General features: G+C 45.0%; 2 protein-coding genes across 2 annotated transcripts in view; both read left to right on the top strand.

Annotated features, from left to right (window-relative positions):
- LOC144892160 (uncharacterized) overlaps positions 1-25,000 on the top strand; it is a 442,282-nt gene that overhangs the window by 360,972 nt on the left and 56,310 nt on the right. The window lies entirely within an intron of this gene.
- On the top strand, positions 6,963-11,064 carry LOC137427061 (bone morphogenetic protein 2). The gene is made up of 3 exons (XM_068116196.2): positions 6,963-7,140; positions 7,632-8,263; positions 9,883-11,064. The coding sequence occupies exons 2-3, from the start codon at positions 7,834-7,836 to the stop codon at positions 10,731-10,733; spliced, it is 1,281 nt and encodes a 426-aa protein (XP_067972297.1). The 5' UTR covers positions 6,963-7,140; positions 7,632-7,833; the 3' UTR covers positions 10,734-11,064.

Genomic DNA, 25,000 nt, shown 5'->3' with positions numbered 1-25,000 from the left:
GTCACCATTGTTCAATGATTAAAAATAAATGCGACAACCCCTAACCCTGCAGGTGTCTCTTGCTCTTCTTGTGGTGCACTTGGTGTTAACTAACAGTGGTTCACCTTTATGGCATAGGTGCCACGTTGACCCATAGGTCCATCAACGGGTGGTGCTTGGCCGCAAACGAACTGCGGTCCATTGTGGGTGGCCACAAACATTGCGGTCCATATGGTGTACCGATCCAGGCAGCGAACAGAGAAAGTGCAGGCCCACAACTGCGTCGCCAGCACCTCTCTCTCCTCTCTCTCTACCCCAAAGCCAGATCCTCGGAGGTGGGAGACAACAGAAGAAACAAGTGAGTAAGGTGGTAAGGGCGCAAAAGTGCACGCAATATAAGGTAATGCACACTGGGGGCACATGGGAACCAGGTGAGACAGGTACGTTCCTATCGTACGCCCCCCCCCCCCCACCAGGTAACCTACATGGCCCCTCCCTTACCCCTTACTGTATCCACAAAACACAACACTACCCATAAACATCTACTTTACAAATCAACAAACATCCCTACTGTCTTCCCCGTTCCTCCCATATACCAAATTCGTCTTCTCTCCCTCCTAACCAATCAAATTTGCCATTTTCAACTCTTATCAAAATTTGCCATCTCCAACTCAACATCATAATTTGCCATTACCAATTCATCATCAGTCCCTCCTAGGGAGGGAGAGATGGAATCACCCCAATGTCTCATCCACGTCGTGATGCGTCTCACAAATCCTCACAGCAATCTCATTTCCTGCACAAAACAAAGAAAACACAGGTGTGGAGTCATCATCATCACCACAGGTAAGTGGCTGCGTATGGTGCGACAGGTTCATCAATCCTAACTATCGCCTAAATGACTTTAACAACTTTACACTACCCGGGGTCTTTCTCCGGCCAAACCATTGGCCCTCTTACACTATGGGTTCTAAAAACCAATTCCCATTGGCCAAACTGTGGTGCTCTTCAATTTGGGGTCTCACTCCCCCGATTCATCTCCCGGTGCCCTCGTACAATTTCTGGGCTGCGACGTGTACCTCTCCCAGTGGGTCTACCCACCTGCACACCTCCACCACTGCAGTTGCCTCCGAGCTTACCTGCTCCTTACCCTAACCTAACTACCAGGGGAAGGCCCTCTGGCTCTCTCCCCACTCCGTGCCCTCTCTGGCACTGGGCTGCCCGATCCACACCCGGGATCCTCAGGCACCCACTCACAACTACCGGCTCCCAGAGCCCACCTGCGGCCTCACCTGGCCGACATCCTCACAGTGGTGGAGTGCCCAACCAACTACACACACTAACAGGCTACACGCCCAGCCATTTCCACAACACTAATGCACCCATTCACAACACCATTCTGCAACCGCACCACAAATGCCAATATCCAACCACAATTTACCTGCACCCTCTACCTAACACTTACACTACCCGCCCCGGGTACTCGTGAAAGGGGTCCACTCTTCCCCCATCCACACCTTCGCACCATGCACACCACTCCGTACCACTCACTCCAACTCTCTCCACACACCTGTACCTGCACACCTGTGCTCTCACACCTGGTGCCACCTGCACCCTTCTCTCCCCAAGCGCATTCGCGCTGATCTACAACACTCACTACTCATACACTGCTCCACACACCTGTCCAGTTGCACACCTGTGCAATCACACCTGTTCCATCCTCACACACACGGCATCATCTCAGCTAACTACTCCCTTCTGAAACTTGCGCTTCCCAGTCGTCCCTTTAAACTATTGCGCTCCCACGTCATTATCATCCACACTAATCTACCTGCGTCCCCACTACAGGTATCAGTCACTAACTAACCTTAACGTTACCTAAGGTCATCTTCTCTAGATCCCTACACACAATATCCTAACCCACCCGGGCTAGTTTTCACTGCCATACACCCCATAAGCTATTGCTCCTTTGCCCCACACATGGGAAGGATGGTGGATTTGCCATCCCACCACATCGGGGGTCTCTCACTATCAATTTTGCACATCAAATTTCAACAAATTAAAAATTTGCCAATCATCTGCCAATCACTGTACCATTACCAATCATCACTCTGCCAATCCTTTGCCAATCATCAAATTTTGCTTTTCTCTAATTTTGGGTCCAAAACACTAACCTCATCACCCAGTCGACTCACTAATACCTCTCGGTGCGCCAATCCCTGTCCAAAGCCCGGCTTCGTAAAGCCAAGCCATGAATGCTCGTTGTTCTGTGCCAGCGGCTGGGTGCGTCCCGCATTCGGTGCAGGGAAGGAGGTTTACCCGGGCCGAGATCCCACGCACCATCTCGGCACGGAGCCATCCAATGCCCCGATCTCGACCTGCCGGCACGTCTCACCAAAAAGTGGTCGCCATGACGACTCTTTCTATCGGGCCGCCCGCTCCGCCTAGTGGAGCACAGACGCGGCCGTTCAAAGCGAGGCCCAGCACGCACCGAGGGCCCGATTCGGCTATAAGTCGTTCTAAACTCTATCCCGTCTAACGTCGATGCTTCACCTGGACGCTTACACCCCGCAGCCCGTTCCTTGCTCACACATCCAGCCGTGCCCATGCTCCTCGTACCTTTCCTTACACACCCAGGTACACCCATTCCACTCACAGCCTTGGTCACACACCTGACCACCGAACACTTTGGCACACATTCGTTGCTCGCACACCTCACCAATACACCGCTTCGCGCCCCCTCCTCGGTCACCTCCTCTGTGACAATCACAGGTGTGCCCTCATTCGCACACCCAACCACGTGCCTCACCACCAACTCCAGCGTGCATTCCCACTCACGCTCTACCATTCCAGGTGTGCATCCTTTCATCCCAGGTGTACATCCTCGCTCACCTGTCACAACTAACTCACGCTCCATGTCACTCTCACTACTTTCACCTCCATTCCTGACAGCGCACTCACCCTTACTCTTGACAGCGCACTCTTTCCCCATGCACCTGTCCGTTACACACCTTTCTCGCGCACACTCTCCCGTTACACCCTCTGTAACACTCACCACAGGTGTGCATTCTTCCTTGCTTCTGACAGCGCACTCTTTCCTCATGCACCTGTCCGTCACACACCTTTCTCGCGCACACTCTCCCGTTACACCCTCTGTAACACTCACCACAGGTGGACACTCTTCCTTACTTCTGACAGCGCACTCTTTCCTCATGCACCTGTCCGTCACACACCTTTCTCGCGCACACTCTTGCGCACACTCTCCCGTCACACCCTCTGTAACACTCACCACCCCGCGCTTCCACGTGCTCCCTCGCACACGCGCTACGACCGACTCACTCTCGCCAGCACACTCACTCCTTGGCACGCACTTTTTCCTCACACACCCCAGAGTCGGACTTTCTCGCACACCTCCTTTTTCGCACACCAGACCTGTCGCACACTTCGCCCACGGCCTCTCACGAACACCCGGGTCTACCTCGACCCCCAAGCTTCTTAAATCCCCTGGCGCATCATACGCACGACCATATTGGTCACCACTTACACCGGGTCCTCTTCCTCTTCGCTTCTCCTCCATCACCTGCGAATCCCTCATCCGATTAATGAGCACATCATCACGATCCAAACACAGACTTTGAACCAATTCTTTTATCTCCTCTTTTATCTCTTTCTTATCCCCTCTCCGTCGCTTCTTAATTTCGCTCATCCCTTCTTCCACTTCTTCTAATTTGTGCTTCACCTCTTTTATTCCCCGGTACGTCTCCTCAAGCTCATCCTCTAAGGCTACCTTGACCGTTTCCAGGTGCGTCCTCACCTGCCGGTCCTTCGTCTCCATTACCTCTATCACCTTGTCCATTTTCCTCGTCAGGTCCTCATGTACCGTCTGACACTCTTTTTTAATTACCCCTACGTCCTTTTTCATCTCCTTCTGTGTCGATTTTAAACCCTCTATTACCGCTGTGTTCTTCTTTACCTGGTCCCCCAACTCCTTTTGTCCCACTGTCAGTTGTTCTACTCCCAGCGTCAACTCCTCTATACCACCTTGCAATTTTACAGTCCCCTTTCTCACCTCTTTCTCCATGCGCTCCTTACAGTGCCTCACCTCCTCGCGCACTCCTCCGACCTCCTCACTCACTCCTCTTCTGATCTCCTCTCCCATCACTTGCATCTCCTGCCCAGATGCCACCCTCATCTGCTCCATTTCCTCCCTGTGAGCATCCAGTTTGGTTTCTACCCCCATTCTGACCCCCTCTATCTGCTGCTCCATTTGTTTAACTTCCCTTTCCGCTTGGTCCCTCATGTCCCTCAATTTGCCTTCCATACTGTTTTCTAACCCCTCTAACCCATTTTTCACTCCCTCTATCTGATTCTCCTGGGCAGCCATTCTATTTTCTACCCCCTCTAACCCCTTTTGCATCCCTTCCATTTGATTCTCTTGAGCGGCCATTCTGTTTTCTACCCCCGTTAACCCATGTTTCACCTCTTTTATCCCGTTGTCTAACCCCTCAAAATTATTGTCTAACTTCCCAAATTTCTTGTCTAACTTCTCAAAATTATTGTCTAACCCCTCACTGATACCCCTCGCTTCGTCCCTCATTACCCCCATTTGCTCACTCTGAGCATCCATCCGGTTCCCCATTACCCCCATTTGGTTTCCCAAGTCATTCCTCAGGTCTTCACTTGTCTGGACCATGAGCGCCTTTATTTGTTCCATAAATAGGCCCCAATCCATCGGCGGCGCTGCTACGGTCGCGGGCGCGGTGACCAGCGAGGCGCCATTTTGTGCGTTTGCTACCCCCGCTGTTTCGCTCTCCTCACGTGTCTCAATTTGGTCCTGGACCGACCCTGCTTCACTCTCCCCTACCGGACCCCAGCCGTCTTGATCCGCCATAGCGCGACTTTCAAAATTCGGGTTTTGTAAAACAAAACAAATTTCGGCCGCTCCAAATTTTGACCAAATTTTTTTTTTTTTTTCTCTATTCGTTTTTTTTTTTTTTCAAAATTTGGTCGGGCCTCGAATCCCACTCCTGACACCAATTGTTACAGACGTGGCTTGGATGTTATTTACCGAGCGGTTTTATGGTATGACCACGTCTGCACAAGTTACCCGATTGTGCCCGAACGTTGACTAGTCGCGCGATGCTGGCTCAATAAGAAAAAGAAGACACCCGGCTGGATTACAATAACACAATACGACACCAATGTTTCAATTCTCAAGACCTCCGGAGGAGATTATATTCGTACGGAAAGGTCAGATTACAGGGGCTAGAGGTATAATCACAGAAAGACAGGCACTTAGACACACTCTTATATTAACCCCGGACAGACGACAGACAAACGGGACAACGGCTGACTCACACGGGGGTTGATGACAGGAAAGCGGGTATCGATGGCTCCAGGTCCTCCTGGGCTCGGGGCAGGGTACAGTACGGTCCGGTCCGGTCCAAAGATGCGGGGAGGTATCGTCGCGCTGGGGGTGGCGGTGGCTTCTCTCTCCAAGCTGAGGCGCATCTGTCGTCACGTCCGGCGCGGGGCCGCGTATATCCGGCGGGGAGTGACACGCCCTCGGCTCGTTAGCGCCGCCCCAGATGGAATCGGCACGTTGCTTCTCATTGGGTGCGTGGGGGGGGTTACTGGCTCCGCCCCTGACGAGGAGCTGACAGCCAGCCCCTTCGGGGTAACGCCGTGGAGCGCATGGTCATGGCGGGTAACCGAGCCGGTGTGAGGACGCACACTCCCCGCCCCTCTGTTGTTGTAGTCGTAGTTGTAGTTGTAATTGTTGTTGTAGTTGTTGTTATTGTTGTTGTTTGGGGAAGAAGATGGGAGGAGGTATGGGAAAGGTCCTAAACTCACTACTGATGCCATATAATCACATTCTGGTGCAACGAAGAGTCATAATTAATGGAAACGAGGCCTTAACTGACATAGATTAAGAATAACTAGGAAGATGTCCGAAAGTTGTCTACGTGTGGTGCGGTGGACCTGGGCACGACATTTAATGGGGGAATAAGGGGAAGGTCGGCTCTACTGATTGTTGTTTACATGCAATGGGACTAGGGAATGGGGGATTGGGGAAAGTTGGGGAGTATTGGAGAAAATAGGGGAATATTTACAAGCGGATATGGAGGCCAAATTCCATATTCGCAACAATATATATAGCCTGGCGTTGGCTTAGCAGTTAGGGTGCCGGCTTGGGTTCCTAGGATCCTGAGTTCGAATTCTGGTGGATCGTTGAATTAACGCCGGGGGGGTTGGCTCAGCCTGTCATCCTTCCGAGGTCGGCAAAATGAGTACCAGCTTGCTGGGTTGAATGAACCACTCGGGTATCCTGCGCCAGAGTGGCGACAATTCCAGGATTGTGCCCAATAGCCAAGAAACTGCCTCAGCAGCCCTATGCATCGTTACGGTGAAAAAAGGAATGGTCATCATCATCAAATACATATACATATACATATACATGTGTGTGTGTGCACCTGCAAGCATGTATATATATATACACACACTCTACAAAACAGCTGGTAGACCAGTAGACACAACAGAATAAATTAATAAGAATATAATTCACTCTTATGTTTATCTGCAGGGAAGTAGGAGAGGGTGGGGTGGTAACGTGTTTTGAATGAATCTTATATATTATCTGTTTGGACAATGTGTTGATTTCGAGACAGAAACATCTTACTATGTTACTATATTGCGTGTTCACCAACTTGAAGGCAGATTTCCACCCTTACAAGGTTGCTGAAAAGACGTTATTATCTCACAAATGGAAAGCAAGAGGAGACGCATAGAAAGCCAGATATTCTTCCCTAGCCTCTTAAATAAAAGAGCACCGAGTGCTCTGCTTCCTTGAGCAATTAGGCGAAACGCGAGGCCGTTTGAAGTTAGTAATTTAAACAACGTGGTCCCGCTGCGGCGCGCGCAACGTTCGGGGATGCGCCTGACGTCACGCGAGTGATAAATAGAGCCGGAGTGTTACAGCCGGAGCTCCAGAGTGTGGAAGCTACACGGTGGCCTTCGCTCTTTACTCAGCCCTCCCACCGCCCTTTCTCCTCCTGTTCTCCCCTCCCATGCCATAGTGGAGAACTTCCCAGCAGCCGTTTCATGAGTGGTTCTCTTCTGGCAGCTTCGCTCATGACTTCCCAGTGCGTTTCCATCCTCCCGGTAAGGTACTGATAAGGTCCCGGTAAGGTACCGATATGGTCTCGGTAAGGCCACAGGCGCACTTTGTGTCACTTTTGTGCTGCATGGATGCAAATTGTGTTGTCTCAGAAGTTTTCCCAAAACAACTCTTTTTCAAGTATCCTATCCCCATCCCGATCCCATCCGAATTATCGTTTTATACTTTTTTAAAAATGAAAACAAACGCGGTGACTAGGTAATACCTGATGCACTATTGGTGAACTCGTCTATTCGCATAGCATGGCTCAAAATAAGTACTGGATTGAAAAAGAAAATTAATGAAGTTGTGCCTTTGTTCTGTCTCTGGAAGTTCTGTCTCTGGGGACGCAAGCTGTATGACACTGAAGTTCTGCCTTGCCTTTGATAGAAATTCAATTGTTGATCAAGAAAGGTGTGGTGCAATTTATGGTGAATAATGGGGACCTCTCTGGGCTTCAAATTTTCTTGACTTCACTGTGACCCTTTCTTTCCAGGACTGGAAGCAAAGAAAAGTCATCTTTCGAGGAGCGTGACCATTCAAAGGACATTCAGCAAAGAGTGGATGCAGTTGGTGCTAGTTGGAGAAACCAAAATCAAAGTTTACTTGAGGAGAACACCTTGAGCAGACCACACTCCGTAGAATATCGTTTCCCAAAACGGAGGATGGTGATTCTCGACGCCGCCTGGCCTCGGTGAATGCTGATTGACCCCCGCCGTCTCCGATCACGTCGCCTTGAGCATCATGCAGCGGCCGCCCGGCAGCACATCACCTCGATCGCCACCTCGCCCCGGCTCGGCTCCATCATGACAATGCCGCCTACTCTAACCGCTCTCATGGTGTTCGCGTTCTGCAGCACTCTGATCCACGATCTCGTCCGCGGAACCACGCCGAGCTCGCACGCGGACACAGGTAGTTTACTGCCGCACCTGGAGGCTCAACTTCTGGGGGTATTCGGCCTCAGGCGGCGACCGAGACCGAGGAGAGACGCCGTGATCCCTCCATACCTGCTTGAGATGTATCGATTGCATTCTGGGGGCCAACCTTCCGCAGGAACGTCGATGGACTTCGCCTTCTCGGAACGCGCGGCCTCTGTTGCCAACACTGTTCGCGCTTTCTACCATGAAGGTTAGCATTGGCACCTTAGTACCTTCAAAAGTGAATTATACACCCCATCTTAGACTAGGTGTCTGATTGTAATGTTGTATCCAAAGATGTGCAATCACAGGATTTTGGTTTATGTTGATGTGCGCAAGCTCAGCGCGTCATGTTGTTGAGCTCATGCTGCAAACTATAGTCATTAAGGCCACCAACCGAGCACTTTCTGAGAAGTTAGCCTCTTGAAAATTATCCGCTAACTCACCGGTTTAACCGAGTCAATCTGCAAACGTGAGGTTTTCATTTGTAAATATGGTAACTTTTCAAGGTTTCACGATGCGGCACCTGTTGCGGCTGAGAATGGCTGTTTTTGGTGTGGAAATAATAACCAAAGTAACTCCAATGTTTATTTTAAAGGCTCAGGGACTGAAACGTTTCAATAACATTACATGAGAAAGTTGTTGGTGGCAAGTATGACTATTTCTCTAAGTGTTTTTTGCGGCAATCTAAGCTCTCATAGTCATAGTGTGTAACTTAAATATCACATGTGCATACCACAAAGTATTGGGAGACAGAGAACATTTACTTTTGCAATAACATTATGGGAAAGAATGGATGTAATCAACATACTATATGTGATTTGATCCTGGTATAGCCACATCAGGAAGTGCAGGAACACCAAATATAGAGAGCAAACCAGTAGAAACTTGAGTGAAGGTAGCTTTTCCTCTTGACCTGCATCATATGGCTAAAGTGGATAATAAATGACAGAGGAAACCATTTGCCGCAAATCCACATCTTGGGTTTTGTTTGAAATATATACTGTACTGTGCTGTGTTGTTGCACGCTCTTGTCATTGCAATTAAAAACTCGTAGCTCATGTATAATGTGGCCAATTTTGTCGCATTTTTTATGCGATTCGTCAGAAGGGCTGAGGTCAGAACCCAGATGTCATAGGCAAGATCTGTTTCTGTGAGAACGGCCAGAGATGTGCGCATATGGATCATGTTATTAATCACATATACACTGATATCATCATACAATAATGGAGCTATGGTGTATGTATGTATGTAGCCGAAACTCCAGGGATTGCAATTTTCATCAATTAAAATGAGAGTGCGTGACTTTATTGCGAAACTTAACTACGGTACCTAAAGTGAGCCCTTAGAATACCCTACCCCAAGCAACGAGAGGGTGCCCCAGACCCCAACCTTAGAATACGCTACTCTGTGCCCCCAAAAGGGTTCAAATCACTTTAGGTCCTTAAGCCATAATTCAATTGTAAAGATATATGTGCATACAAAATAATTTAATTTGAAACTAATTAAATAATTCCATTATCACAAAAAGGGGCTATATGATCTGAAAGGGAATATTTATGGTACATACGGGGGCTTTCTGCATCTACTACCCGTCGTAGACTGGCATTTCCGCTAAATTGATGATTATTTATATATCTATATGTTCCTCTGTGCAGTCCATGTTTAGCCTTAATCACTTCTAAGACTGATATACTATATCTTAAGGAGGATTGCAGGAACGCACCAATAAAATGCCTGAATGAAGACAACATGTTTATTCAAAACGAGGTGTTTACAGATTGATCAATGATAATTTCCAAATATCATGATTTTGCGTTCTACTTGCAGAATCAATTGAAGAACTAGACGTCTCACCTGTAAACGCTGTATTTCGTGCCACGTTCAATCTGAGCAGCATACCTCCAGGGGAGGCCGTGCTGGCAGGTGAGCTGCGGATATTCTGCGAAGGACATCGTGTGGCAGCTCCAGACTACAACGGACACCTCCGCATCAACATCTACGAAAACCGACGGATGGGGAACGATCTAACCACTCGTCTGTTGGACACGCGCGTCCTCCATGTCGGCTCCACCAGGTGGGAGAGTTTTGACATCAGTCCGGCCTTGCATCGGTCCGACTCCAGCCTGGGGCTTACGTTAGAGGTCAAGTCCCTCAATGACACTTCCGATGATGTCCTCCAGAGGACGTGGCACCACGTTCGCATCAGCCGCTCCGTTGGAGCACCGGAGGACAATCCAGACGCTCGCTGGCCGCTGTTGCGTCCACTTCTGGTCACCTACAGCCACGACGGTAAAGGTCAACCTCTGAGAGGGCCCAGGCGTAAGAGGCGTGCAACGCGTGGTAGGAAACGTTTGAGGAGGCTACGAGCAAACTGCCAGCGACATATGCTGTACGTGAACTTCACCGAGGTCAACTGGAACGATTGGATAGTTGCACCGCCCGGATATCAAGCTTATTATTGCCAGGGCCAATGTCGCTTTCCACTGGCCGAACACCTCAACTCCACAAACCACGCGACGGTGCAGACACTTGTGAACTCGGTGATCGCGAGCATTCCGCGTGCTTGCTGCGTCCCGACCACCTTGAGTCCCATCTCACTGCTGTATCTGGATGAAGACGAGAAGGTGGTTCTCAAGAACTATCAAGATATGGTGGTAGAAGGTTGCGGTTGTCGATAGAAAAAAAATATATCGAAGGACCCTCCTTTTTTGGGATGCCAATGATAATATATTTGCCGGAAGATCTAATATTGTACATGTTTTGGTATTTTTAACGTGAAGCAAAACGTGCTCTTGCACATACCGTTGAAGCAGATAAATATGAACAATGTATTTTTTTAATAAGTGAATTTACCAAAATTGTTCTTCATCTTGCAATGAAGCATGGACTATCTTATAAGTTGCATTGCAAATTTGTATCAAGGGTTTAATTTATGAACATACCTACAACTGAACAATTTATTGACGTATGTATTTGAAATATATTTATAAAGCTTTGTGGTTTACATTGTAAAGTAATTATACAAACTCGAAATCGTGTTCATCTGTGCATATGGAGAGCACCTGCCAGGCTGGGTGTATTATCTCTGGGGACACAAGATGGCCTACCTCTTCAAAAAGTGCCTTAGGGTCTTTCAGGTCCACAAGGAAATGCTAGCAGAGCGGACGGCTGATTTCAGGTCTTCTCAACCTGAGACGGGTCAGGAATCACTGACCTGGGGGCACAAGATGACCTACCTCTTCGAAAAGTGCCTTAGGGTCTTTCAGGTCCACCAGGAAATGCTAGCAGAGCGGACATCTGATTTATGGTCTTCTAAACCTGAGACGGGTCAGGAATCACTGACCTGTGGGCACAAGATGGCCTACCTCTTCAAAAAGTGCCTTAGGGTTTTTCAGGTCCACCAGGAAATGCTAGCAGAGCAGACGGCTGATTTAAGGTCTTCTCAACCTGTGACGGGTCAGGAATCACTGACCTGGGGGCACAAGATGGCCTACCTCTTCGAAAAGTGCCTTAGGGTCTTTCAGGTCCACCAGGAAATGCTAGCAGAGCGGACATCTGATTTATGGTCTTCTAAACCTGAGACGGGTCAGGAATCACTGACCTGGGGACACAAGATGGCCTACCTCTTCGAAAAGTGCCTTAGGGTCTTTCAGGTCCACCAGGAAATGCTAGCATAGCGGACGGCTGATTTAAGGTCTTCTCAACCTGAGACGGGTCAGGAATCAAACCCAAACAAGCCAGCGAATGGCACCTCACATTAAGCTGTCCTGTGAATCCATCGAAAAATCTGTTGAAACAAATTACCACCTCTTGGCATGGGCATGCAGGGATTGTACTTGAGCATTGAATATTATTTCAAACAACACTCCCGGTATGTACACGTACCATATAACTAGGATGTTATTTTAGCCGTATGTTTCACTTCCTTCCAAGTCGGAACCCTTGTGGTGTTTACTGCATTCGAGAAAAAGTCACTTGCCAAAATGACAGAGGGAGATGGAGAGAATAGTAGCCAAAAGTTGAAGTTTTTGGGCCTCTGCAGAGGCATACTTGGTGCCAGGAGAGAGGGGGAGAGGAAGTGGAAAAGACAGGAGAGGGAATATAAGAAAAGGTGGGGGAGAGTGGGGGAAGGGGTGAAAGAGGATAGAAGGTGAGGGGAGGTGGAACAAAGAAAAGAAAAACAATGGTTGGGGGTGGAGGGATGAAGCAAGTTTTGGGTACAATGTGATTAGTGATGGGAAAACACAAAGATGTCCTGCATTGCCTCCAAGGGCGTGTCCAGGAGATGGTCTCTGAGAAAAAGGCCTAATTTTAATCATCTACTGCGTTAAGTGTAACTGTTAAATACGTGTCATCAATACCAATTACAGAGTATAACTGTCACAATAATGAAAACGTAAAAATGGGGGCAAACATACGGTATTGGAGGAGGAGATCGATTGTGCTTCGGTTGAAGAACCTCATTTCACTTACAGTATTTAAATACGTATCTAGATCCCTCGAGCCTATGAAACCCTAAACATAAAGTTCGATCTGCATTTAAAGTTCGATCCTCCGATATATTCGTTTGCAGCACGTGCATCATTTTTCCAGGACTTGTCACTCGCGCTGCGAAGATCCAGAGACTCACAGATGTCTTGGCAGGCTCGGCGTGTACTATCCCTGGGTGGCCCCACGCCACATGTGGAACCCACGGAGGGTTCGATTTCGAGAGTTATTTCTTTCTTTACTTTGAAGCAGGGCTTTAACTCTGGGCGGCTTTTCTGACTGGATTTGGTCGCGAGATGGAATCACATTAGGAACTTGCAGAGATTGCAAATTTAGTGTTTCTGTATATGCTCAACAATTCCATTACCTGTAAAGTCATCCTTCTATATCTCTGTGTATGTATATATATACAGTATATATATATATATATATATATATATATATTATATATATATATATATATATATATATATATATATATACATATATATATATATATATATATATATATATATATATATATATATATATATATATATATATATATATATACACGCACACAAATGTGAGAAATAGCAGAAACTCCACACTACGAGTAGGTCATCTTTATTCATATATATATTTATGTATTAATATATATATTTATGTATTAATATATATATATTTATATATATTTATGTATTAATATATATATTTATATATATTTATGTATTAATATATATTTATATATATTTATGTATTAATATATATATTTATGTATTAATGTATATATTTATATATATTTATGTATTAATATATATATTTATATATATTTATGTATTTAATATATATATTTATGTATTAATATATATATTTATATATTTAATATATATATATTTAAATATTAATATATATATATATATAAATTTATATACATATATTTATATATTTATATATATTTATATATTTATATATATTTATATATATTAATGTATATATATTTATATATGTTAATGTATATATTATTTATATATTAATATATATATTTATATATTAATATATATATTTATAATTATATTAATATATATATTAATATATATATATATTTAATTATTTATTATTATCATACATGTATATATATATATATGTAGTATATATATAATATATATTCACGTCCACAGGTTGTTCCCATATCGCAGGTGTAGTGGCGGTCTTTGCCCACAAGTGACAACCATGATGATGATAACGTTTTCATTGTAAATATGAATTTGAGGATACATATCCTATACTTTTGAAATAGGAACACATGCTCATAAGATAGAATAGCGTAATGATTCATTGCTTGTGTTGCTTCTCGAATGCTCTGGATGACTCACACTGCCTACATGACGAACATAGCTGTAAGTGAAAGGTCTGTTGGGCGTTTTTTTGTTACTCGAATCGCTATAATTGCCTCCAATTAAGACCCCCTTATTTATTTCAGACAATTGGGTAATAAGTGTGAGTGATGAGTATAAATGAACTTCCCCTAGAGTACACAGCTATAACAGATAAGTGCTCGAATTTTGATTGGAAATCCCTGTCTTAGGGACATCTCCGACGTCATTTATTTGCAATGCGCAGGGATACATGAGCATATAATGTGCGGTATGTAATTACAGGTGGTAGCGAGCTTGGTGACACAAGTATCTTCCGCCTTGTGAAAACAACCTTGGGAGGTAGATGGAAACTCGAGAGAATTCCATAGAAACCTTTTTGCCAGGTTTGTGCTGGCATGGCCATTACCTATATGCAAGACCTTTCATTGTAGGTTTTAACTTTATGGTATTCCATTCTCCCTGTGGACAACCTGGCAGTTCAGGCAAAATAGGAGGGGTGAGGAAGATCCATTTCAACTCACAAACCTGATCCCTGGCTCAATACAAACGACAAACGGAGAGATTAAACCTCAAAAGTGCTGCTTTTCCTGTCCAATTAGTCATCGGTTACTTTCGATCCCTCCCTATACATGTCACATTTCTATTTATTTTCAACAATTACATGCAAGAAAACCTGCAAAGTGCTTGGTGTTCATTCCATTGTGGGTGGAATAGGTGTAAGTTACTCATCGGAAGGTAAGTTTAAAGCTGAACGAAATTTGAACTAATCCGTGCTTTCCCATCCGAGATCAATCACGCACAAAACCGGAGCGTTACACGACCGACTGTACTTCATCAAACACGAACATCTTTGCTTCTGTTTGGGATTTCCTCTTCAGCAACTCCCTGCATCAGATTTTAATGAATGTTTGACTCGAGAGTTCATAGAATATGTTACCCCACGCAGTGTTCATGTGCAGTATATAATTCAATTTAAATAAATGTTTTAAGGCGTATAATTCCAGGTTTTGCCGCCGTTTTACACAGTTTCTTTTACACCACCCTATCAATCTAGTTACGTTGGTTCTTCATGCCTGTTGTTTGCGTCCTTTATAATGTCCTTAAAAACTGTTAGCTTCCTGTTTGGAATGATTTTCAACTTTATTGAACTGCCAGGCAGACAGAGTAACACACATGAGATCTCACTCCTCTCCGTTCATGCGATCGGGACGAATTCAAAGCCGAAGTACTGTTACATGACAAACTTGTCTTCCTATTCATGTACAAAATATAACATTCCATTCAAATAAGATGTTAGCCTGGTGTTGGCTTAGCGGTTAGGGTGCCGGCTTGGGATCCTAAGATCCTGGGTTTGAATCCCGATCGATCGCTGAATTAACGCCAGGGTGGTTCACTCAGCCTCTCGTCCTTCCAAGGTCGGCAAATTGAGTACCAGTTCACTGGTAATTCCCTGTGTGGCGCAAGAGGCAGGAAGGGCATAACAGGGTTGGCGGCAGGAAGGGCATCCGGCCATAAAACCATTGCCTTCAAAAGGGGACCACGGTGCCCGAAAAAGGCCAACCCCTGCTCTGCGGGGGGAAATGGCCTCTAAAGGTGATTCTATTCAAATAAGATGTTCCTGATCATATACTGATAAGACAGACAGAACGGACGGACAGACATGAACCCGATTCCTCTAACCCCGCTTTTCCCTTGGAGTGTGCAGGACAACAAGTATTTTAAGAGAACTCGTTCCCAAAATATCTCCTGTATTTATGAGAAAGCATTTGCCCTGTTTCGAACTTGATCACAGGTTGTTGGATTCTGGTAGACGGGAAGTTAAATTCTGACCCTGGTCAGGTAATACCAAAGACTAATAGTGGTACGTGATGCTCAGCATTTAGAGGATAGAGCACAGACAACCACCCGTCGGTGGGATTTCTCCTTAATTGCCCCCGATTAGAGAAAATGAACGTCAAAACGATGGTGTCGTCACCACTCTGGGCATTCTGGAAGTTACCATACTTTCCCCAATCACCAGCTGTATGTGTCTAAAGTCAAGTTCCTTGTTGTCTCTCATCTCCGTCTCCATGTGTGTGGAATGACTTGAGTAAGAGCTCCTCCATGAGCCTTATCAGACAATGTAAAAATAAAGTGAATAGAAGTTTTGAATATCTTACATGTGAAATCACCTTGACTCCTTCTTCTCTCCCGTTTTCACATCTACAATCATTTCCCTGCATGTCCATCTGCTCCTGATTTTCCATCAAATCCTTCAAGGTGGCAGCTCACTGCTATATCATGTCTTTTCTATACCTGCCTGTAATCTTTTTTTCTTCTCACAGAAGTTGTCTGTCTGCTCTTCAACACTAAATTTGCCTCTTCATCACCAAGTCTTTTCTACCCTCGTTAATTTCACACCCAGATCCACTTTTTTGAAATACCGACTTCTTTCCTGGAAGTCCTAGTAGTGGTTTTCATGTGTTTTATACCTCTCCCACCCCCACCCCTCCCCCCCCCCACAAGCCCTCTCCCCTCCCACAGATCTTCCGATGTCCCTGTTCTCTGCTGTTGTACTTGTGTGCTTCCCTCTCTCTCCCCATCTTGTCTCCCCCCGCTCCCTTTATCATGTTTTATGTGTCCGTTTGTTTTTTTGTGATTAATGTTAGCTCTTACACGAGCCTCGACCTTGTATACAAGAAAAAAAAAAGTCATCTTTTCATGTAGCACAGGTGCATTGTTCAGCAAAAGTACATCTGCTTGCCACCACCCTATCTATCATCATCTTACTATAATTCACCAAATGTCCGTCTGTCTGTTCGAAGGTACCGTAAAAACTGCTGAACCGATCGCAAAGATATTTTGGGTGGGTAATCCTGGGATCTCCAGGAGTAAAATAGGCTATTTAGTTTTCCCAATTTCAGCTTTGGTCTCCAGCATTCTCAGGTTTAGACTCCCGCATAACATTCGCGTTCGCATAACGTTCATTGTGACAATGTTCTCATTGTGGCGATCTTACTATAATTCACCAAATGTCCGTCTGTCTGTTCGAAGGTATCGTAAAAACTGCTGAACCGATCACAAAGATATTTTGGGTGGGTAATCCTGGGATCTCCAGGAGTAAAATAGGCTATTTAGTTTTCCCAATTTCAGCTTTGGTCTCCAGCATTCTCAGGTTTGGACTCCTGCATAACATTCGCGTTCGCATAACGTTCATTGTGACGATGTTCTCATTGTGACGATGTTGTGACGATGTATGTGTTCACGGTGTGCTTGACGTGACGGTGTGAACGTAATTTCGTAATGTTTTTCGTTTCGTAATCCTTTAATGAACGTTTAATGTTTAATGAACGTTTAATGCCCTTCGATGTCCGGGGCCGCACGCGCGCTACACTGGACGGGCCAGCGTGTACCTTGCCCTTCGCCGTCAGGCTCGGGTAAACCGCTGAGCCCCATCCGTGATGGGGACTGGGGCTTGAGACAGTGTCCCACGAACGAGGAATTCCCAGTAAGCGAGAGTCATCAGCTCGCGTTGATTAAGTCCCTGCCCTTTGCACACACCGCCCGTCGCTACTACCGATCGGACGGTTTGATGAGATCCTCGGATCAGCCCCTGCACGGGCCGTTCTCGGCTCGTGCCGGTGCACCGAAAAGATGAGCGAACTTGACTGTCTCGAGGAAGTAAAAGTCGTAACAAGGTTTCCGTCGGTGAACCTGCGGAAGGATCATTTTCGGGACAACATGAGAGCGAGCGAGACGCGAGACGTACGTGGTACGTGATAGTCCATGTACTGTTTAGCCATGTACTGTTTAGATGTTGATGATTTGCATGTGATATGATTCAACGGATGTTTATATGAATCGTTTAAAATAAAATAAAACCTTCAATTTCTGATATTTTACCTTTTCATTTGGGCTTCCCAATTGAATCCCCGCCCATAGGACGGGTACTGTTGCGAGTGGTGTTAACTTTCCATCCATGAGCGTTCAGCTCTTACCTGCTTATGAGCCTTGTATCTTCAAAGTAATACACGTAATGTCATCCCGAAGCTCATGCGGATTACATCACATGAAAGTCATTGGAAATAAAAGAGTTCGGAGATCACAGATTTAGAGAGAGAATAAAAAACAACAACAAGAACGGTACCCGATAGAGCACATACCTCGACCAGGTTGAACAGTTTATGTTTTCTATCCCACTGATAGGCCGGATCTGGATTGGGACCTGAATCAAAATCGAATCGGCCTCTCCTTGTCACCAAACCAACGCGTCCACCAAGTTTTCCCATAATCCATCCACACTTTTGGAAATATCATGCTAAATATAACGTTTTTATCCCGATTACTCAATGGTGAAAATCACTTTAAAATTCTCTGATCCGGATGCAGATTCGAATCTTCACCAAAATTGCATCAATTCTTCCTCGTCACACACACACACACACACACACACACACACACACACACACACACACACACACACACACACACACACACACACACACACACACACACACACACACACACACACACACACACACACACACACACACACACACACACACACATCCCATCTACCAAGTTTCGTCAGAATCCATCCATAACTTTTTCAGATATCTTGTTCACAAAAACACAAGCAAACAAACAGAAACATAACCTTGCGCACCTTTGATGGCGGAGGTAATAATAAATACCTCGGATCTCAATCTTAAGGCTTCTTTTTATGCCTCCGTCGACGCATCATGTTTTCAGGTCGTCTTGTTTTCGTTACCGCGATAACTTGAGAACGGCTAAAGGGATCTTAGTCAAACCTGGTACAGGTATGTATAATGAGGTAAGGATGAACTGATTCGATTTTGGGGTCACGAGGTACAAGCCACATACAAGGCTTTCATCCGCAGCTCAATGGAATACTGCTCTCCCCTCTGGGCTGGTGCTCCTGCCTCACACCTAGCTCGTCTTCATGCTGTTGAAACCAAAGCGTTCAGAATCATTGGAATCTCCCACTATGAAGCTAACTCCGAGGGCCTTTCACTCACACACCGCAGGCAGGTTGGTGGTCTTTCCGTCTTCTACCGACTCCTCTCCGGCCTTCCCCCCCCCCCCCCCAGCTCTCTCTGGGCTCTGCCCCCCTAATATTCCTATCGGTCGCACAAGATCTGCCTGCAACCCTCTTATGGTTAAACTGCCAAAATCAAGACTCTCTTCTCACCTTCACTCCTTCATTCCTCTTTTCTCCCGCCTCTGGAACAAACTCCCTCACTCTCTTCAATCCCACTCCTCCCTCCAGGTCTTTAAAACAGCTGTTCACCACCATCTCTTATCTTCCCCCATCCAAAACCTTGATCTTTTCTACCCCCGCTAATTTCACCCCAAATCCACTTTTTTGTAATACCAACTTCTTTCCTGGAAGTCCTTGGTGTTCTTGTGTTTTATACTTTTCCCACCCCCCCCCCCCCCCCCCCCCCCACTTCCCACACCTCCTTCCCCCAAGCCCTCACCCTCCCACACATCTCCCGATGTCCCTGCTCTCAAATGTTGTGTTTGTGTGCTTCCCCTTCTCTCCCCATCTTGTCTACCGCTCCCTCTTTTTATATATTTTGTTTGTCTGTTTGATTTGTTTGTGAAATAAATGTTAGCTCTTTCACGAGCCTAGATTCTGTATACAAAAAAAAAAATACAAAAAAAAAGGTCAACGGTAAGACGTCAGAGGTCATGTTAGGTAAAAATCCTGTTACCACAATAACTTGTGAACCAGTGATGGGATTCTGACCAAATTTGGTACACTTGTGTAGAATGATGTATAGATTAACTTATTAGATTTTTGGGTCAAGAAGGCAAAGGTCAAAGTCTGTAATAGGTCTATAACTTGAGAATGGCTGAAGTGATCTAATTCAAACTTGGTGCAGGTATCTATAATGTTGTAAAGATGAAGTGATTAGATTTTGTGGTCATAGGTCAAAGGTCAAAGTCTGTAATATGTCTATAACTTGAGAACTGCTGGAGTGATCCAGTTCAAACATAGTACAGGTATGTATAATGATGTAAAGATTAACGTTTTAGATTTTGGGGTCAAAGGTCAAATCTGTAATCGGTCTATAACTTGAGAACGGCTGAAGTGATCTAATTCAAACTTGGTACAGGTATGTATAATATTGTAAAGATTAAGTGATTCGATTTTGGGGTCAAAGGTCAAAGTTTATAATAGGTCTATAACTCGTGAATGGCTGAAGTGATCTAATTCAAACTTGGTACAGGTATGTATAATATTGTAAAGATTAAGTGATTCGATTTTGGGGTCAAAGGTCAAAGTTTATAATAGGTCTATAACTTGAGAACTGCTGAAGTGATCCAGTTCAAACTTAGTACAGGTATGTATAATGATGTGAAGATTAACGTTTTAGATTTTGGGGTCAAAGGTCAAATCTGTAATCGGTCTATAACTTGAGAACGGCTGAAGTGATCTAATTCAAATTTGGTACAGGTATGTATAATGATGTAAAGATTAACTGATTTTATTTTGGGTTCAATAGGTCAAAGGTTAACGGCCATGGTCTGTAATAGGTCTATAACTTGAGAATGGCTAAAGAGATATAATTCAAACTTTGTATATATATATATATGTATGTATAATGATGTAAAGATTAACTTAGATTTTGGGGGTTCCAAGTTCAATGGCCAAAGTTCAGATGTCATGTCAGGTAAAAATGTGAGAACTTGTGAACAGCTGAAGGGATTTAAATTAAAACTTGGTACAGGTATATATATAATGATGTAAACATGAACTGATTAAATTTTGGGGTCAGTAGGTCAAAGGTCAGAAGTCATGTCAGGTAAAAATGTGCTAACTTGGGTACAGCTGAATGGATGTAAATCAAACGTGATACAAGTATTATAATGACTAGCAACAGAACCCGCTCTACGGACGGGGCTTCAATTGTGAGGCCCAAATGAAAAGGCAAAATATCAGAAATTGAAGGTTTTTTTATTTTAAACGATTCATATAAACATCCGTTGAATCATATTACACGCAAATCATCAAAATCTAAACAGTATCTTTAGAATTTCAATAACAGCCACATCACTGTTCATATCGGTAAATATTATTCCATCATGTTTCAAATCGTGATCGATACACTATGATCGTGATGATCGTGATCGATAATAGTGTTCACAATCGCTATGTCGTATGTACTCCCGATACGTGTACCAAATTCCCGATACGTGTAACTGTACCAAATCAACAGTTAAAAGGATTTTGAGCCGATAGCTGTTACGGCCTTGGCAAGATCGATGGAGACAGCGATCTGTTAGCGATCGATGGAGACATGTAGCTTTCCCGGGTGCAGCCGTTTGTGCGTCGTCACAATGAGAACCATGAACGTTATGCGAACGCGAATGTTATGCGGGAGTCCAAACCTGAGAATGCTGGAGACTAAAGCTGAAATTGGGAAAACTACATCGCCTATTTTACTCCTGGAGATCCCAGGATTACCCACCCAAAATATCTTTGCGATCGGTTCAGCAGTTTTTACGGTACCTTCAAACAGACAGACAGACAGACAGACAGACAGACAGACAGACAGACAGACAGACAGACAGACAGACAGACAGACAGACAGACCGACGGACGGACGGACGGACATTTGGTAAAAAAAAATTTTTTTGTATTTTGTTTTTTTGTATACAAGATCGAGGCTCGTGAAGGAGCGAACATTTATCACACAGAAAGACAAACCGACAAACCGACACATAACCGACAAACCGACACATGAAACAAAAAGCATCGGGAGCGGTAGACAAGATGGGGAGAGAGGGGGAAGGACACAAACACAACATTTGAGAGCAGGAACCGAGAGACATGGAGACATCGAGAGAACTGTGGGAGGGAGAGGGCTTTGGGGGGGAGGCATGGGAAAGGGGGTGGGAGAGGCATAAAACATATGGACACTGCCAGGACTACCAGGAAAGAAGTTGGAATTACAAACAAGGTGGATCTGGGGTGAATTAGTGGGGGTAGAAAAGATCAAGGTTTTGGATGGGGGAAGATAAGAGATGGTGGTGGACAGCTGTTTTAAAGACCTGGAGGGAGGGGTGGGATTGAAGGGAGTGTGGGAGTTTGTTCCAGAGGCGGGAGAAAAGAGGAATGAAGGAGTGAAGGTGAGCAGAGAGCCGAGATTTTGGCAGTTTAACCATCAGAGGCTTGCTGGCAGATCTTGTGCGACCTGTAGGAATATTTGGGGGACAGAGCACAGAGAGAGCTGGGGGAGCAAGGCCGGAGAGGAGTCGGTAGAAGACAGAAAGACCACCTACCTGCCTGCGGTGAGTGAGTGAAAGGCCCTCAGAGATAGCTTCATCGCGGGAGATTCCAATGATTCTGAAAGCTTTGGTTTCAACAGCGTGAAGCCGAGCTAGGTGTGAGGCAGGAGCACCAGCCCATAGGGGAGAACAGTATTCCATTGAGCTGCGGATGAAAGCCTTGTATGTGGTGAGGAGGTCAGGTGTGCCTAGGAAGGACTTCGCACGACGGAGGATGCCCAGTCGGCGACTGGCTTTGCAGGCCAGCTTGGAAATGTGGTTTTCCCAAGAAAGATCATGGCAGATAGTGAGACCCAAAAGCTTGAGCGACAGAACTTCTTGGAGAGGATTGTTGAGAAAGTAGATGGGAGGGTTGTCCAGTCGATCTTTTCGGAGAGACATAGTAAGAGTGTGAGATTTGTCAGGATTGAAAGACATGTTCCACTTGTTTGACCAGTCTGTGATTTTGTCCAGGTCTTCAGAGAGTGAGGAGGCTGCAGACTGCCGATCTGAGGGAAGAGGAATGGAGCGGCAGAGAGTGGAGTCATCAGCAAAGAGATAGAGAGGATTTTCCAGAGAGTCGGAGAGATCATTGATAAAGACCAGAAAAAGAACAGGGCCCAGCACACTGCCTTGGGGAACTCCAGCCTGAACAGGAAGGGGAGATGAGAGAAATCCATTCAGGGCCACACGTTGACTACGACCAGAGAGGAAGTCCGCAAGCCATGCATGGAGATTTCCATGGATACCATAGGAGTAGAGTTTGGTGAGCAGAGCTGGGTGCCAGACCGTATCGAAGGCACGTGATATGTCGAGGGAGACAGCTCTGATTTCCTGTTTGGCATTGAGGACCTCCATCCATTGTTGAGACAGGAGAAGCAGCATGTCCAGAGTAGAGTGACCTGGTCTGAATCCAAATTGATGATCAGAGATCAAGCCATTGGAGAAGAGGAAAGATTTCATATCCGAAGCAATGATGGATTCCATGACTTTGCTGATAATTGGGAGCAGGCTGATTGGTCTGTAGTTAAAAGGATCTGTTTTTGCACCTTTTTTGTGTAAAGCGGTAATGTTTGCTGATTTCCAGGATGCTGGCAGATGACCTTGAGCAAAAGATAGGGTGAAAAGAACAGAGAGAGGGTGAGATAGAGCGGCAGAGCAGGATTTTAGGACCCGTGGGCTGATGCCGTCTGGTCCAGTTGCAGAATCAGAGTCGAGGTTAGACAAAAACTCCTCCACCTTGTCAGGAGAGAAGGACACAGAGTCCAGGAGCAGTTGGGTTCGACTGGGAAAGGTGGGAACAGAGAGAGATGGGTTTGGGACTAAAGATTTTGAGGCAAACACAGAGTTGAGGCATTTGGCTTTGTCACGTGCGATGTCAACTGTGTGGCCATTTGAGGTAAGGGAGGGGATGGAGGGGGAACAAACACCAGAAACGGATTTGACCAGACGCCACCAGGATTTGGAGGAAGGAGACAGGTTTGAGAGTTCGTTCTTGAGTGAGGAGAGATAGTGCTTCCTGGCACTCCTGAGGGTAGACACACACTTGTTCCGAGCTTGGTGGAAGGAACTGAGATTGCCTTCAGTTGGATTAGCCTTCCAAGAGGTAAAGGCAAGTTGTTTCAGGGCAACTGCCTCACCACAAGATTCAGTGTACCATGGACGGGAGGAAGGGTAAGACAACTGAAGACGAGATGGGATAAATCTGTGCATGAGAGAATTATAGTAAGATGTAATAATGTGGGCGGAGACATATCAGTCGACATCGTGACGTCGAAGAGTGCCGTTCTAGTTAATGTATGGAATGTGAAAGTTTATCACGAAAGAAAATTGAGGGCTGTATAAGTCCCAAGGATATTTCATTTAAAAAAAGAATCATTTTATAATGACAAACAAAAATGGAGATCTTCAGAACTCCTTTACATTCATATTATGGAGTGTAATACCAATTAGACTTTTCAAAATACTTCTAAATGTGCAGGTTTTGTGGAATCTCTCGAGCTGCTAGATATGCGAAGGGCGTTCAGAAAGTTCTCAGAACGAGATTCAACATTCCAACTTTTTATTTTTTTCAACATATTTAAAATATAAAGCTAAAGACGGACGGACGGACAACTTGAAAACATAATGCCTCCGTCGACGAAGCAACTACAGGTGATTCCGACATCTATGTCTCTGATCTGTGATGTGCTTCAGTATTGGTATGTTTTAAATATTGCTAATTAATAAGTAATTCTAGTAATTAGCAAATTGTAAATTAATAAGTAGTCATAGCAATTAACAATTTGTTAAATACCCTGCAATAGTAATTAGTAATTTGTTAATTACTAAGTAATCATAGTAATAGCAATTTGTTATTTACTAAGTATTCATTCACCATTGTGCGTACCCTATTCCGAGAACATTTTGAACCACACGACCTATTTTTTTGAAAGATGAGTAACTTGGAATACGTAGAGCTACGTCATCATGGATAGCAATTGGAACTAGAACAATGCGACTGTGTCACCAATATGCCTCCGCATAGTCCCACAACGGGTAGATGCGATCACTCTGCATATGTATGGGTAGGGGATCACGTTTGTGAAGTTTCGTGTTGATCGGATAAGGTTCGTTTTGCTATCCAAGATGGCTGCCAAACCAATGACATCATTTTCAAACTATATGCAACAGTGCTGTTAGATGATATTTGTAACATTTCGCATCGATAGGTTAAGCGGTTTCAGGTATAATTATTTAATATTTTCCTTCAATCCATTATGACTGCCAAACCATGTGACCTATGATGTCATAAATTTAATATTTCAATACAAATGAGTCAT

The sequence above is a fragment of the Myxine glutinosa genome, chromosome 5 (genome assembly GCF_964187855.1).
Source record: "Myxine glutinosa chromosome 5, kmMyxGlut1.1, whole genome shotgun sequence".
NCBI classification, from domain to species: domain Eukaryota; kingdom Metazoa; phylum Chordata; class Myxini; order Myxiniformes; family Myxinidae; genus Myxine; species Myxine glutinosa.
This window is presented reverse-complemented; position numbering and strand designations above follow the sequence as displayed.